The 12,211-nt window shown below is 43.0% G+C and overlaps 1 protein-coding gene across 30 annotated transcripts in view; it reads right to left on the bottom strand.

Annotated features, from left to right (window-relative positions):
• The window catches only part of DOCK9 (dedicator of cytokinesis 9), a 345,301-nt gene that overhangs the window by 87,036 nt on the left and 246,054 nt on the right, over positions 1 to 12,211 (bottom strand). For all 30 annotated transcript variants that reach the window (XM_066236469.1, XM_066236475.1, XM_066236493.1 and 27 more), the window contains exons 22-27: positions 11,180 to 11,266; positions 10,726 to 10,815; positions 9,008 to 9,123; positions 8,684 to 8,753; positions 7,662 to 7,787; positions 7,022 to 7,093 (exon numbers count right to left, since the gene is read on the bottom strand). In XM_066236469.1, coding sequence (XP_066092566.1) covers positions 7,022 to 7,093; positions 7,662 to 7,787; positions 8,684 to 8,753; positions 9,008 to 9,123; positions 10,726 to 10,815; positions 11,180 to 11,266 — 561 coding nt within the window. The remainder of the gene's footprint in view (positions 1 to 7,021; positions 7,094 to 7,661; positions 7,788 to 8,683; positions 8,754 to 9,007; positions 9,124 to 10,725; positions 10,816 to 11,179; positions 11,267 to 12,211) is intronic.

The following is a 12,211-nucleotide window of genomic DNA, read 5'->3' as shown; positions in this document are numbered from 1 at the left end:
ATGCTTTATCTACTGTGCCACCACAGGTCAGGCAATAAAAAGTTTTTATTAGAAAGAAAGAAAAGTGGTGAAGAGTGGTGGACAATTAACATGGCAAACAACAATGCTGTTCAGTGATTAGGAGGTGACAATTCTGTCCTTAAAGACTGAAATGAAGCTCTCCGCAGTGACAAACAGCTACGGTCAAGAGTCGTACTTTGGTAACAAAACAATGGTAAGACACACATCTTAAGGTGACAAAGACTGAGCTTATTAGATGCTTTTATGGAGACTACTATAAACTGAAATGGAAGAACATCACTTAGGATACTGGCTGATGTCCAGAGGGGTCAGTATTTAAGCTCTAGCTCAGAGGAGGATGCTGAGATGTTAGAGACTCCTCAGTCAAATGAAACTCCAACTCCTGACCAGGCCCTGCTATGGTAGCTCCCCTCAGTGCTGCTGCAGCATCGCCAGTGGCCCAGCCACCACCACCTGCTCCTCTGACAAATGCTGCAGGAGCAGGGTCTGCCTGGCCAGTGCTTGTCCACACCAGATCAGCCTCCTCAAGCCTCCTCAGGCCCCTACCCAACCCTGCTGTGAGCTCAACACTTCTGTGCCATCCTGCCAGCTGCTAAGCTCCTGCCACCCGACCCTGCCGCTGAGTGGAACCTCCCTGACGACCCACACTTAGTCTTGCTGTGAACGCTCGTGATCTCTGCTGCTAAGAGCCACATCTTTGCAGACACCAGCAATGGGCTACACCGTGTCCTACATGTCACATTGTCGGGGTTCTGACAAACGCTGCTGCACAAATCACTGCTTTACGTACAAAAACTCTGCAACAGTCTTCAAATGTTCAAGTTTTTGTTCCTTACTGTGTTCCACTCTCTTGTGAGAGTTAGAGACCTCTCTTCTATAGGCTATTTTACTGCTCAGTGAGCTATAATAAATAAGACTATTAACTAATAAACTTCATTTTACTAGCTTAGCAAACAGAAAAGTAATGGTGTAGACAAGAAATCTGCCAATGACATTTCCCAGAAATGTAAAGTTATCCTCTCTTATTGGAATTCCTACTTTCCTTCTTCTATTTTCTTCTACATCTTTTCTTTCCCCTGAATCCTCATTATTTTCATTCACAAAGATCAGTTTCTCTAACCTCTCCATGTTTATTTTTTTCTCTACCCAGATGGTGCCATGAAAATGGTAACTCAGATCTCCAAATGCAGGGAGTATAATTGATCCACAGCCTGGCTGCTGTACTCTGAAATCCGCTGCTGAATGGCCACACCCTGCCTGGGCTGCTCCTGGCCAATGACTGAGGGTGATAGGAGTACCAAGGCAGGTTTCTGTTCCTGGAGGACACCCTACTCTCTCATTGTAATAGAACCTCAACATTTTAACTGGTTGCATGGACACTCAGAATAAAGACTACATTAACCAGAATCCCTTGCAGATAAGTGACAAGAGAGCATGTGACTAAACCTGGTCAATGGGGTAACAATAGGTCGTATCCTTTGGGGGCAGGGGGAAGATTTATCTTCTTCCTGCTGACTCCATGTGGATGTGGTGGTGAATCCAGTAAGATCAAGAGAATGAGCAGCACTCCAGGTAGACAAAGCAGTGAGACGGAAGGAGTCTATGCCCCCAATAATCTTTGTGGAACAGAACACCCCTACTTGTTTGAACTTTCATGTGAGAATAAACAAAACTTTTTCTTTCTTAAGTTATCGTGAGGATAAATACACATTTTTCTTAAGTTACTGTTATTTTATATCTCTGTCATAGCAGCTGAACCCACAGCCCTGAAGCTTAGGATATCCCAAGTGCAACTACTCAAGTCCCATCCTCCCTGGCCAACCATGTCCTACTTCTCTCTCTCAAAAGCTCACTTTCCTACACTGTCAGATGTAATATCTAGATGGCCTTTTTCTCCCCCACTCAAAACTGACTTAACTGTTTTGTTTGTTTAACTCACATTTATTGAGGTTTAATTTACACAAAATAAAATTTACCCCTTTTTTTTTTGTATTTTTTCTGAAGCTGGAAACGGGGAGAGACAGTCAGACAGACTCCCACATGCGCCCGACCGGGATCCACCTGGCACGCCCACCAGGGGCAACACTCTGCCCACCAGGGGGTGATGCTCTGCCCCTCCGGGGCATCGCTCTGCCGCGACCAGAGCCACTCTAGCGCCTGGGGCAGAGGCCAAGGAGCCATCCCCAGCGCCCGGGCCATCTTTGCTCCAATGGAGCCTTGGCTGTGGGAGGGGAAGAGAGAGACAGAGAGGAAGGAGGGGGGGATGGAGAAGCAAATGGGCGCTTCTCCTATGTGCCCTGGCCGGGAATCGAACCCGGGTCCCCCGCACGCCAGGCCGACACTCTACTGCTGAGCCAACCGGCCAGGGCCAAAATTTACCCTTTTAAGGTATTCGGTTTGGTAACTCTTGACAAGTGAATACAGTTGTGTGACCACCACCACAATCAAGACATAGAACATTTCTTTCAGAATAAAAGTTCCTTTGTGTACCTTGAATCACTTCTCCTCTCCCCCAGCCCCTGGAGACCACTGCTGTTTTCTGTCCCTGTAGTTTCTCTTTTCCTAGAATGTCATAAAATGGACTCTTACAGTATGGAGTCTGCATGATCACAGTGACCTCCTTCACATAACATAATGCTTTTGAGATTCATCCATGTTGTTGTAAGAATCAGTAGTTTGTTCCTGTTTATTACTAGGCAGTATTCCATTGCATGGAGTTACCACTTTGGTTTGTCCATTCACCGGTTAATGGACATTTTGTTGTTTCCAGTTTTGGGCTATTACAGGTAAAGCTGCTATAAACATTAGTGTATATTGTAAACATGTGTTTTCAGTTCTCTTCAGTAAATATGACACATAGAAGTAGAATTGCTGGGTCAAATAATTAGTTGACTTAATATTCTCTCCTATTCATTCATGTTTTCCATCCTCATCTCCAATCCTATCTCATCCCTAACCCCACCTCATCCTTCCCGTGCTAACACCTTCATCAGCACCACTATAAAACGTCCAAACAGTCCATTTAGAACATGAACCATACCATTCTTCACATTTTCAAATGAAAGCTCTTTCCTTGCTCAATTAAGCCAGAAAATAGTTGAAAGTTAAAGAAGTGACACTTAAGGGTACATATTCATCCTACCCTATGCCAGGTTTTCTAACTTCCTTGAAGTACACTTGTAGAATGCCAGCAATCTGCTTCATTCAGTGTGGGTGGAAAGGAAATTCAAAATGAGCCTGCTGAAATTACAGCTGCTAAATATAAACAATAGAAAAGAAACACACCTAAAATATGCTGCCCATTGAGGAAGAGTGGGGTGGTGGTTATAAATGCTATAGTAGCCCTTAATGAGGTCTACTCAAAAACCACTTTTTAAAAATTCCAAGCACATATATGTCACCTATATATATATATGTCACTTGAAACACTCGAGTCTAGCAAAGAAATTACTTATTGTAGATGCTAGTTCAAAGAGAGGCTCGGACCCAGAGCTGAGAGCAAATGTAACAAAGTGTAGTTTTATTGGCTGGGGATGGGAAGATGGGTACACGTGGCCACCTCCATCTCCAGAAACAGTGTAACATCAGAAGCAAGGAGACCACCATGCAGACTTCTCGTAAGTGTGCACCAGATAAATGACCACATTAACCCAGGGAGTGTACGCTGAAGGCCTCAATTCAACACACACTAAGTCCCCAAATGCTGCTCAAAGCCAGGTACCTTTGGAAAGGACACTTTCAGCAACACTGAAAGCATGATCTGGCTCTGATATGAATCTGAGGCCCAGGTGCTCATATAAGTCATGGCATTTGAACAAAAACTCACCAATGAGGAAAGAAAGAAATCAGGTCAGGATTAACATGGTGGGTGATACTAATAATCTTCAGTCAAAAAATATAAAAACTCTGAGGGGATTTGATCATGATTTTGAAAATCACCAATAGTACAGGAATGGTGACCATGAACTTGTTCCTTAAATTTAGAACACTGGGATCAGGAACTAGGACATACAGTTCTTAAGTTGTACGAATAAGACAAACAACAACAACAAAAAACTACTTCAAACATATAAAACTCACTACTCCTATGAGACAAGGCAAACTGAAGGAAGGCTTCAAAAAATGTGAGAGAAGTTTGCAGACCAATATTGTATGATTTCGGGAGAGTGGCATGGCTTCTGGGTGACACCAAAGAGGAATCAGAGGAGAGCCTTCCAAAAGTGAAACTGTTCAACTCTCTCAAGCGGTAAGGAGGCGTTTTAAACCTGTTTTTATAGTAAATTATGCTATAGTTTTCTCCTTTTGGATGCCACTGTTTATTTTTAAGTTGGATAACAATTTTAAAACAAGGTACTTCTAAAAACTCTCTGAATATTGTTTTAGGACCAAGACACAATTAGCTTCTGGCAAAGACTGTGCATGATAACATGTGAATGGTCTGCTCTGCAGAGCTCCCAGGGGCAGGGAAGAATTAGGTTGCAAGGCTAGACGTGGCAGAGCATCTGGGAGAGGCAGGTTCTGACGCCAGTGTGAGGCTTGGCTCTGCTCAGCTGGGTGACCCTTGGCCGGCTCCTTCGCGAGTCTGCACTTCCATCTCAACCTCTGTGACACAAGAGAGGAGTTGGACCAGAAGGCAGATTTCAAAATTCATGTGTTAATGTCCTGTACCTCAGAATATGACAGTATTTGGAGACAGGGTCTTTAAAGAGGTAATTAAGTTAAAACAAGGTCACTAAGCCCTGGGTAGTTAGCTCAGTTGATTATTGTCCTGATATGCCAAGATTGTGAGGTTGATCCCTAGTCAGGGGATAAAATCAACCAGTGAATGCATAAATGGGTGGGACAACAAATCGATGTCTCTCTCTTTCTCTCTCTCTCCCTTCCTCTCTCTAAAATCAATTTTAAAATCCAACAGGGCTGGTATCCTTATAAGAAAATGGAGATTAGAACACAGTATAAAAACACAGGAAGAAAACAGTCATCTACAAGCCAAGGAGAGAGGCCTCAGAAAAAATCAACCCTTACAGACCTCTTGATCTTGAACTTTCAGCCTTCAGAATTGTGAGAAAATAAATTTCTCTTGTTTAAGCCACCCAGGCTGTGGTAGTTGCTACAGCAGCCCTCACAAACTAATAGAGGCCTAAAGCCTATCTTGTATGTGACAACATATTTAATTTTTATTTATTGATTTTAGAGAGAAAGAGGAAGGGAGAGAGTGAAAGAGGGAGAGAGAGAGAGAGAGAGAGAGAGAGAGAGACAATGATTTGGTGTTCCACTCATTTATGTATTCACTAGTTGATCCTTGTATGTGCCCTAATCAGGGACCGGACACACAACCTTGGAAAATCAGGACTGTGCTCTAAGCAGCTGAGCTACCTGGCCAGGACTCATAAGACAACATTTTTTTTTTTTGTATTTTTCTGAAGTGAGAAGCAGAGAGGCAGAGAGACTCCTGGGTGCGCCTGACCAGATACACCCGGCAAGTCCACTAGGGGGCAATGCTCTGCCCATTTTGGGCGTTGCTCTGTTACAACTAGAGCCATTCTAGCACCTGAGGCAAAGGCCATGGAGCTGTCCTCAGTACCTGGGCCAACGTTGCTCCAATGGAGCCTTGGATACAGGAGGGGAAGAGAGAGATAGAAAAAAGAGGGGTAAGGGTGGAAAAGCAGATGGGCACTTCTCCTGTGTGCCTTGGCCAGGAATCGAACCCGGGACTTCCACACACTGGGCTGACACTCTACCACTGAGCCAACTGGTAACAAACATATCCACATAACATGCATATATGTGTGCACGTGCGTATATACAGGTACACTAGCTACACACTGCCAAGTAGCCTGTCTGCTAGATTTTTTTTCTTGGCAGGTTGTTCTGGCATGATTTTGATGGTACACTATTCTGTGGAAGGCAGGGCCCGCATCCACCTGGCATCTCCCCAAGTGTTAAAACTGGATTAAAAAAAAAAAATACACACACAAAAAAAACAGGAAACCACCTAGTCATGCATCAAGTGCCACGCCACTAGAGGAAACTAGAGCTTTAGGTTCTGAACCACTAACCTGCTTAACAAAAAAACCATCAGCTTTTCCCAAGCCTTCCTCCTAGCGTCCAGATGGCCTAGGTTCTGACCCTCCCTGCCTGCGAATCCTCCCTGCTCCCACATTCTTTGAGAGAGACTGCCAGGTACCACAACTGCTGCTTCCTGCTGAGTGCCTCCAGCTCACACCTCTGACTTCTGTATAGCTACAATGTGGCAAGAATTTACAGTCACACCAGCAATTCCAAAACCTTCCATTTCAGAAGGAGCCCTGCAACACGGCCACCTGTGTTTATTACTGCCTTGGGATTTTACAAAAAAAATAATCTACTCTCAAACAGGCAGCAACAGCCAGAGATGAGCATGGGGACCCAGCACGTCACACAAGCACACACCCAGGCACCTTGGAGAGGAGGGCGGGGCAGGGAGACTAAGTGGTCTCAGAGTCCATTCATTGGTTACAGAGGACATGAGGTAGCATCAGACACTCTTCTAAGTCCCTGAGAAACGTGTTGTTCAAGACACTTAGGAAACAGCAGGTAAATGCATTTTAAATGAATGCTTAAACCACTATTCCCATTTCAACAAACTTGACGGTTTCTCATCTAGGCAAAGGAAAAGACACATTTTTCTTTGGATTTAATGACACGCTGCTTTGAGAAGTGTGGGCTTTAGAGCCAGAATGGTCTCCAAACCTGGCTCTCTCCATTCACTAGTAGCACAATAGTCTTGGGCAAGTAATGTAAGCATTCTGGCCTCAGCGTCTTTGTCTATAAAATGAGGGGTAAGGCTAATACTCCCCTGAGGGCTACGATAAAGCTTAAATGCTTTATTAATGGAAAGCACTTAGAAACAGTATTGTCAGTGGCACACAGAAGCCATTAATAAATGTTAGCTACAAACATAATGAAAGCTAGTTTTCCCTAAGAACTGCCTCGCAAGCCCGTATATGAAGTGACATACCTTAACTTTGGAGTTCTCTATCAAATGCTGGGCCATGGATTTTATCAAAACATCAAAGAAAAACCATGAATACTGAAAGAAAGAAAAAAAAAAGGATTCCAGTAAGAGAAACAACCAATTAAAAGAGATATTTACTCTCTTAGGGGAACTAAGTTACTGACATAAAACAGATGTGACCAAATGCATGGCTGGACCTCTTGGCAAATTATTATCAGACCAAAGGCGCATGGCAGGTGTTGTCCTGCTTTCACACGTCCAGCAGTAAGTGACTGTCCCACTCGGAAACAGCATGGGAAAACCCACACAAGAGGCACTGCTCGATCAGATGTGCAATTTTTCCTCCTGGCTGAGTCTTGTCAGGTGACACCTGCCTGTATCATCTCTAATGCACGGTCCTCCAATGATTTAAATATAATGGCTTACTAATACCCAAGAGCTCATGAAACTTGATATTTGAAGCTTCAAAAGAAGCAACAGTATAAGCAGTAAAGTTGGTACTGAAGAACTAACTCTGTTAGTGCTTTTTAGGAGGTGGTGATGGTCTCCAAGAGTGCACAAAAAGGGTGAACCGATCAAGCTGAGGAGTCTGAACTTTCCTTAATGGATTTCAATAGCAGTCACACTGGCCCTCCCAGTATACCTTAAGTAGTTTGTTGCTGGTGAGGAAATCAGCAGAAGGCTTGAGAATGGTGGTCATGGATTTGGCCAGTTCTTCATGCACTGTCTTGTATTCGGAGGCAATATATGGCTCGGCCTTATATGCATACTTTGAAGAAAAAGGAAAGATGTTTTAATGCACTGGTTCTCCAAGTTGCGCAGAAAGCTGAAGAGTCTCCAAAGGATGAAGATCAGGGACTGAGGTACAATTGCACGGGTGGGAGAGGAAGGTGTGGAAACGGAAGGTGGGAAGGCTTGTCGTCACGTGACAGAAAGAGGGAGCTCAGGATGCCTTTGGGGAACCAATCAAAATAGGTGAATCACCTGACTCAGGCCAGTGGTCCTCCTGCCCACCCCACCCCCTAAGGACTTCCCCAAAATGTGCCATATGACACTGGGTTACTGATACCCTGAACAACCTGAACTTCATTTTTTAAATGAACACACAGCTATAATTCATAGAGTATCAAAGACTAAATGGCACATGTATAACTGTTTAAACAGTGACTGCCACTATGTTTACTGCATATTATATATAGATGAAGAACTTGTTGATATTTATCCCAACAAGATCTTTTGCTGTCCCCTATAGTCATCTGTTTAGATGGTGGCCAGAGCTAATATTCCTATCTTGGGAGAAACGGTTTCCCTGGGAATTTTAGACAGGGGAAAAAAAAAAAATGAAGACAACAAGCTATATGAGAGGCCTAGCTAAGAGTTTAAAGTCTTCTTTAAACTTCCACATCATTTGGGTCACATTATTTACAAAACCCATTAAAAGAAGAATTATAGTTGACAAAATGATATTAAGTAAGTAAGTGAATGACTGCCCCTCTCTGGACCTTCCCTCGTCAAGGTGCAAGCACAGGCTGTTTGATATAGAAGAGAAAGCAGAGATGTTAAGTTTCATCCAAAAATAACTAGACTTTTAAAAAAAAATAAGTTCTCAGAAGGAAAATTGGAGAGCCACAGACTTAAATGACCGGGACAGTTTATTTTACATACCTTAACATATGACCTCAAGTGGCTCTCTAATTCTTCCTCATGGCACTGGGCAACCACATGAATAATGACCCTACACACCATAGGAATGAATAAAGCAATGAATAGTAATGTGGAAATGGAAACATTTCATTATTATCATAGTAGTAGAATAATGATGATGCTATTGGTACCACAGGAAACAAGAAATTAGATGGGATCTCTACAAATGGAATTAAAAGAAATTTCTTAAATATAATGTTTTACACATACTAGCACCCCAGATATGTATGACTGTGCTCCAGATGTGGACAGACTGAAAGGGAAGAAGAGTATCACCCCTCTCACCGTGTCACGTTGACAGCAACTTCCTCATGAGTTGCTCTGGTGAGGACGCGGAACAGCTGGTTTAGGATGGTGGGCAAGAAGGCGATCATCACATGGCCTTCTATGGCGTGCAGACTCTGAAGACATGGGATACCGAAGTTCGAGTTATCTTCAAAATAAACCTACCCTAGGCAATTTCCTCTCAGTCTCAAAGAAGGATGGAAGGAGTCCATCAACAAGGTACAAAAACACCCATGTCTTCATTCCCAGAATCTACGAATGTTACCCGCAAAGGGGAATGGAGGATGCTAACCAGCAGCCTTAAGATAGGGGAATGCTCCTGGATTTACTCAGGTGGGCCTGATGTAATCACAGGGGTCTTTAAAGGTGGAAGAGGGAGGCAAAAGAGGAGAGTTGGGGGGACGTCTAAGGAATGGTCAGAGGTGCAACTTTGTTGGTTTTGAGATGGACGAAGTGGCCACAAGCCAAGGAATGAAGGCAGTGAGCCTTTATAAGCTGAAAAGTATAAGAAAACACTTTCACCCCTAGTTTCCAACCTATTAATAACCCCGTTTTAGCCCAGTGAGGCTCATGTCAGACTTTGGACCTACTGAAGTGTGTAAGATAATAAATTGTGTTGTTTTAAGCCACCAAGTTTGTGGCAATTTCTTAGAGGAGCAATAGGAAACTAATATAAAGGCTCTTCTTCATGTCACATGGCTCTCCATGAGGTAGCTGAAAGGGGATTTGGCACAGCAGTAATCTCAGGATCCCCATGCCATTTTCCTTGCTGAAATCAAACAAACTTTTATTCCATTTCCATGTTTCTTATGTCCTTTCAGCTGCTCGCCTTTTAACAAATGTTCCCCGAGAATCACATTGCAGATGAAAGTCCCTTAGACCAAACCACCTTGCTCCCATTGTACAAAGACTCCAGGAGCCTCCCCTGCCCTGCACACAGCTGGGTTGGTGACATATTATTTTAAACCACCTAGCATGCATTCATGAAGCTTATTTCCTACAATGAACTAGAAGTTCTTTAATGGTGAGACTGAAGTCACTGCTGCTTATGTGCCTGTTACTTTGCTGTGGGCCCAGTGAGCACTCCACATGCAAGGCCTCTGTAAGTGAGTGGTTTTCTATGCAGGGAGAAGAATGTTTTAGGTCCAGCATGAGAAAAGTATACATGGGACTAGGATGAAGGTGGAAAGAAGACTATTTTTTTTTTAGCATGTGCACGTGAGAGACAGACGGACAGACAGGAAGAGAGGGAGATGAGAAGCATCCACTCGTAGCTGCAGCACTTTAGCTATTCATTAATCGCCTTCTCTTATGTGCCTTGATGGGGATGGGGGTGAGGAGATGAGTGGGTACGGCTCCAGCTGAGCCAATGACCCTTTGCTCAAGCCAGTGACCATAGGTCATGTCTATGATCCCAGGCTCAAGCCGGTGACTCCACACTCTAGCTGGTGAGCCCATGATCAAGCTGGCGACCTTGGAGTTTTGACTCTGGGTCCTCAGCATCCCAGGTCAATGCTCTATCCACTGTGCCACCACCTGGTCAGGCAGGGAAGAGCACTATTTTTCAGTCCCCATCTTGATATTATGTAAAACCATGTAGAAGTTATTGGTGTGAGAGTATCTAGCTAAAAGCATCCTTATAACATTCACCACCAAATAGAAAACTCAACCCCCTCCAAACTCATTAGAAAGGTGTTACTAAGAAAGCCATGTCATACCTTAAGGTATTTCACAAGTTCATTCCCTAAGGCTTGGGCTCCAGATTCAGTTTTCTGACAGTACTGGAAAAAATTATGCAAATGCTGATCCTGGGGAAAAAAAGAAAACAGAAAGCTTATTAGCATACCTACTGTGGAAATAGGAACACGTATGTTTTATTTTTAGACTATGAAGCTGATCATATAAAAATGAAAACATCAAAGAGATAAAAATAAATTTTAAAAAAGGTTTCAAAAGATCCTCCAACAAGAGGAAAACTGTTAAGAAATGTTACTTGTACTATTACTTCATTTCAGTACATATGAGCACCTTATATGTGCTTCCTCTTCAAAAGAGGATTTATATCCATCTAACATATCAATTAGACTTTTGTGTTGCCAAACTCAAAAAAAGTGAATCATACAAATTCATTTACAGAGCAACCACTGCTAATTTCAGTGGAACAGCGTGTACCTGAGTATACACCGTGGAAACCAGGTGAGTTGAAACTTTCAGCAGTGGCTTGCTTCCATCTACCCACTTAATTTCTGGACCGCAATGCTGAAAAAGACGGAGGGAAAAAACATCCCAACAGATTAGTGATCTTGGCTTCCATCACCATTGTGAATGAGGGTACCGATGAGGTGGGGAAGACCCAAGCAGTTTGGGAGACCTGGCAGTCATGCCTGTGCCTGCTCACAGAAGAAATGCAAGAAATACTGATTTCTGCCACTTTCCTTCCCCAAGTACAATGCTCTTCTTACTGGATTTTCTCAGCTATCGTTTAGGTTTAGTTGCAGCCATAAGAATTACTGTCCATTTGAGAGGAAAAAGATTGTATTTCACCGATGACTTAACCAAACTTGAGTTCAGGATCTTGAATGTGATGGCACAAGGGACCAGATAAAGCAAATAGGACAGTAAGTACTCCTGGCAGAGTCAAAGGGTCAACATCTGTTTGTGCTTATTTTAATTTCCGGAACCTCCATTCTTCTCATGTTCAGATTAGGAATTATAACCGAATGTCATATGATTTAACCTTAGTTTGGAATATTTTAACGATGTATCCATAACAACATAGGCCCACATTTGGCACTATTTAAAATGTAGAGAAACATTAAAAGCCATTTAAAATGAAATGAATCAAACTGTATCTAAGCATGCTATAAAACCAAAGTCTTTTTAGCTATGCTAGCTAAAAAGAATGCAAAACCAACTGGAGAAATCTGAAACAATTCCGGCTTTAATGAATCAGAAAGGTCTCAGAACAGGCTACCATGTGGATGAGATCTTTGCTTACTAGACTTCTTATATTAAGTTGGAAGATAATTCTTAGTCATTTACAGGACCCTAGGAATGCACCTTTATTTGAGCATGGCTAGTTTGCAGAGATTTTCCGCTTCACCCAGTATCTACACATTTTTTGCCTCATCCAGTATCTCCAAGTCTCCATGTCCCTGCAGAGGCACTGCTGCTTCTGGGCGTACACGAAAATGCCCAAACTGA

The sequence above is a fragment of the Saccopteryx bilineata genome, chromosome 6 (genome assembly GCF_036850765.1).
Source record: "Saccopteryx bilineata isolate mSacBil1 chromosome 6, mSacBil1_pri_phased_curated, whole genome shotgun sequence".
NCBI classification, from domain to species: Eukaryota; Metazoa; Chordata; class Mammalia; order Chiroptera; family Emballonuridae; genus Saccopteryx; species Saccopteryx bilineata.
The sequence above is the reverse complement of the archived record's forward strand: the minus strand, read 5'-3'. Positions and strand labels throughout refer to the sequence as shown.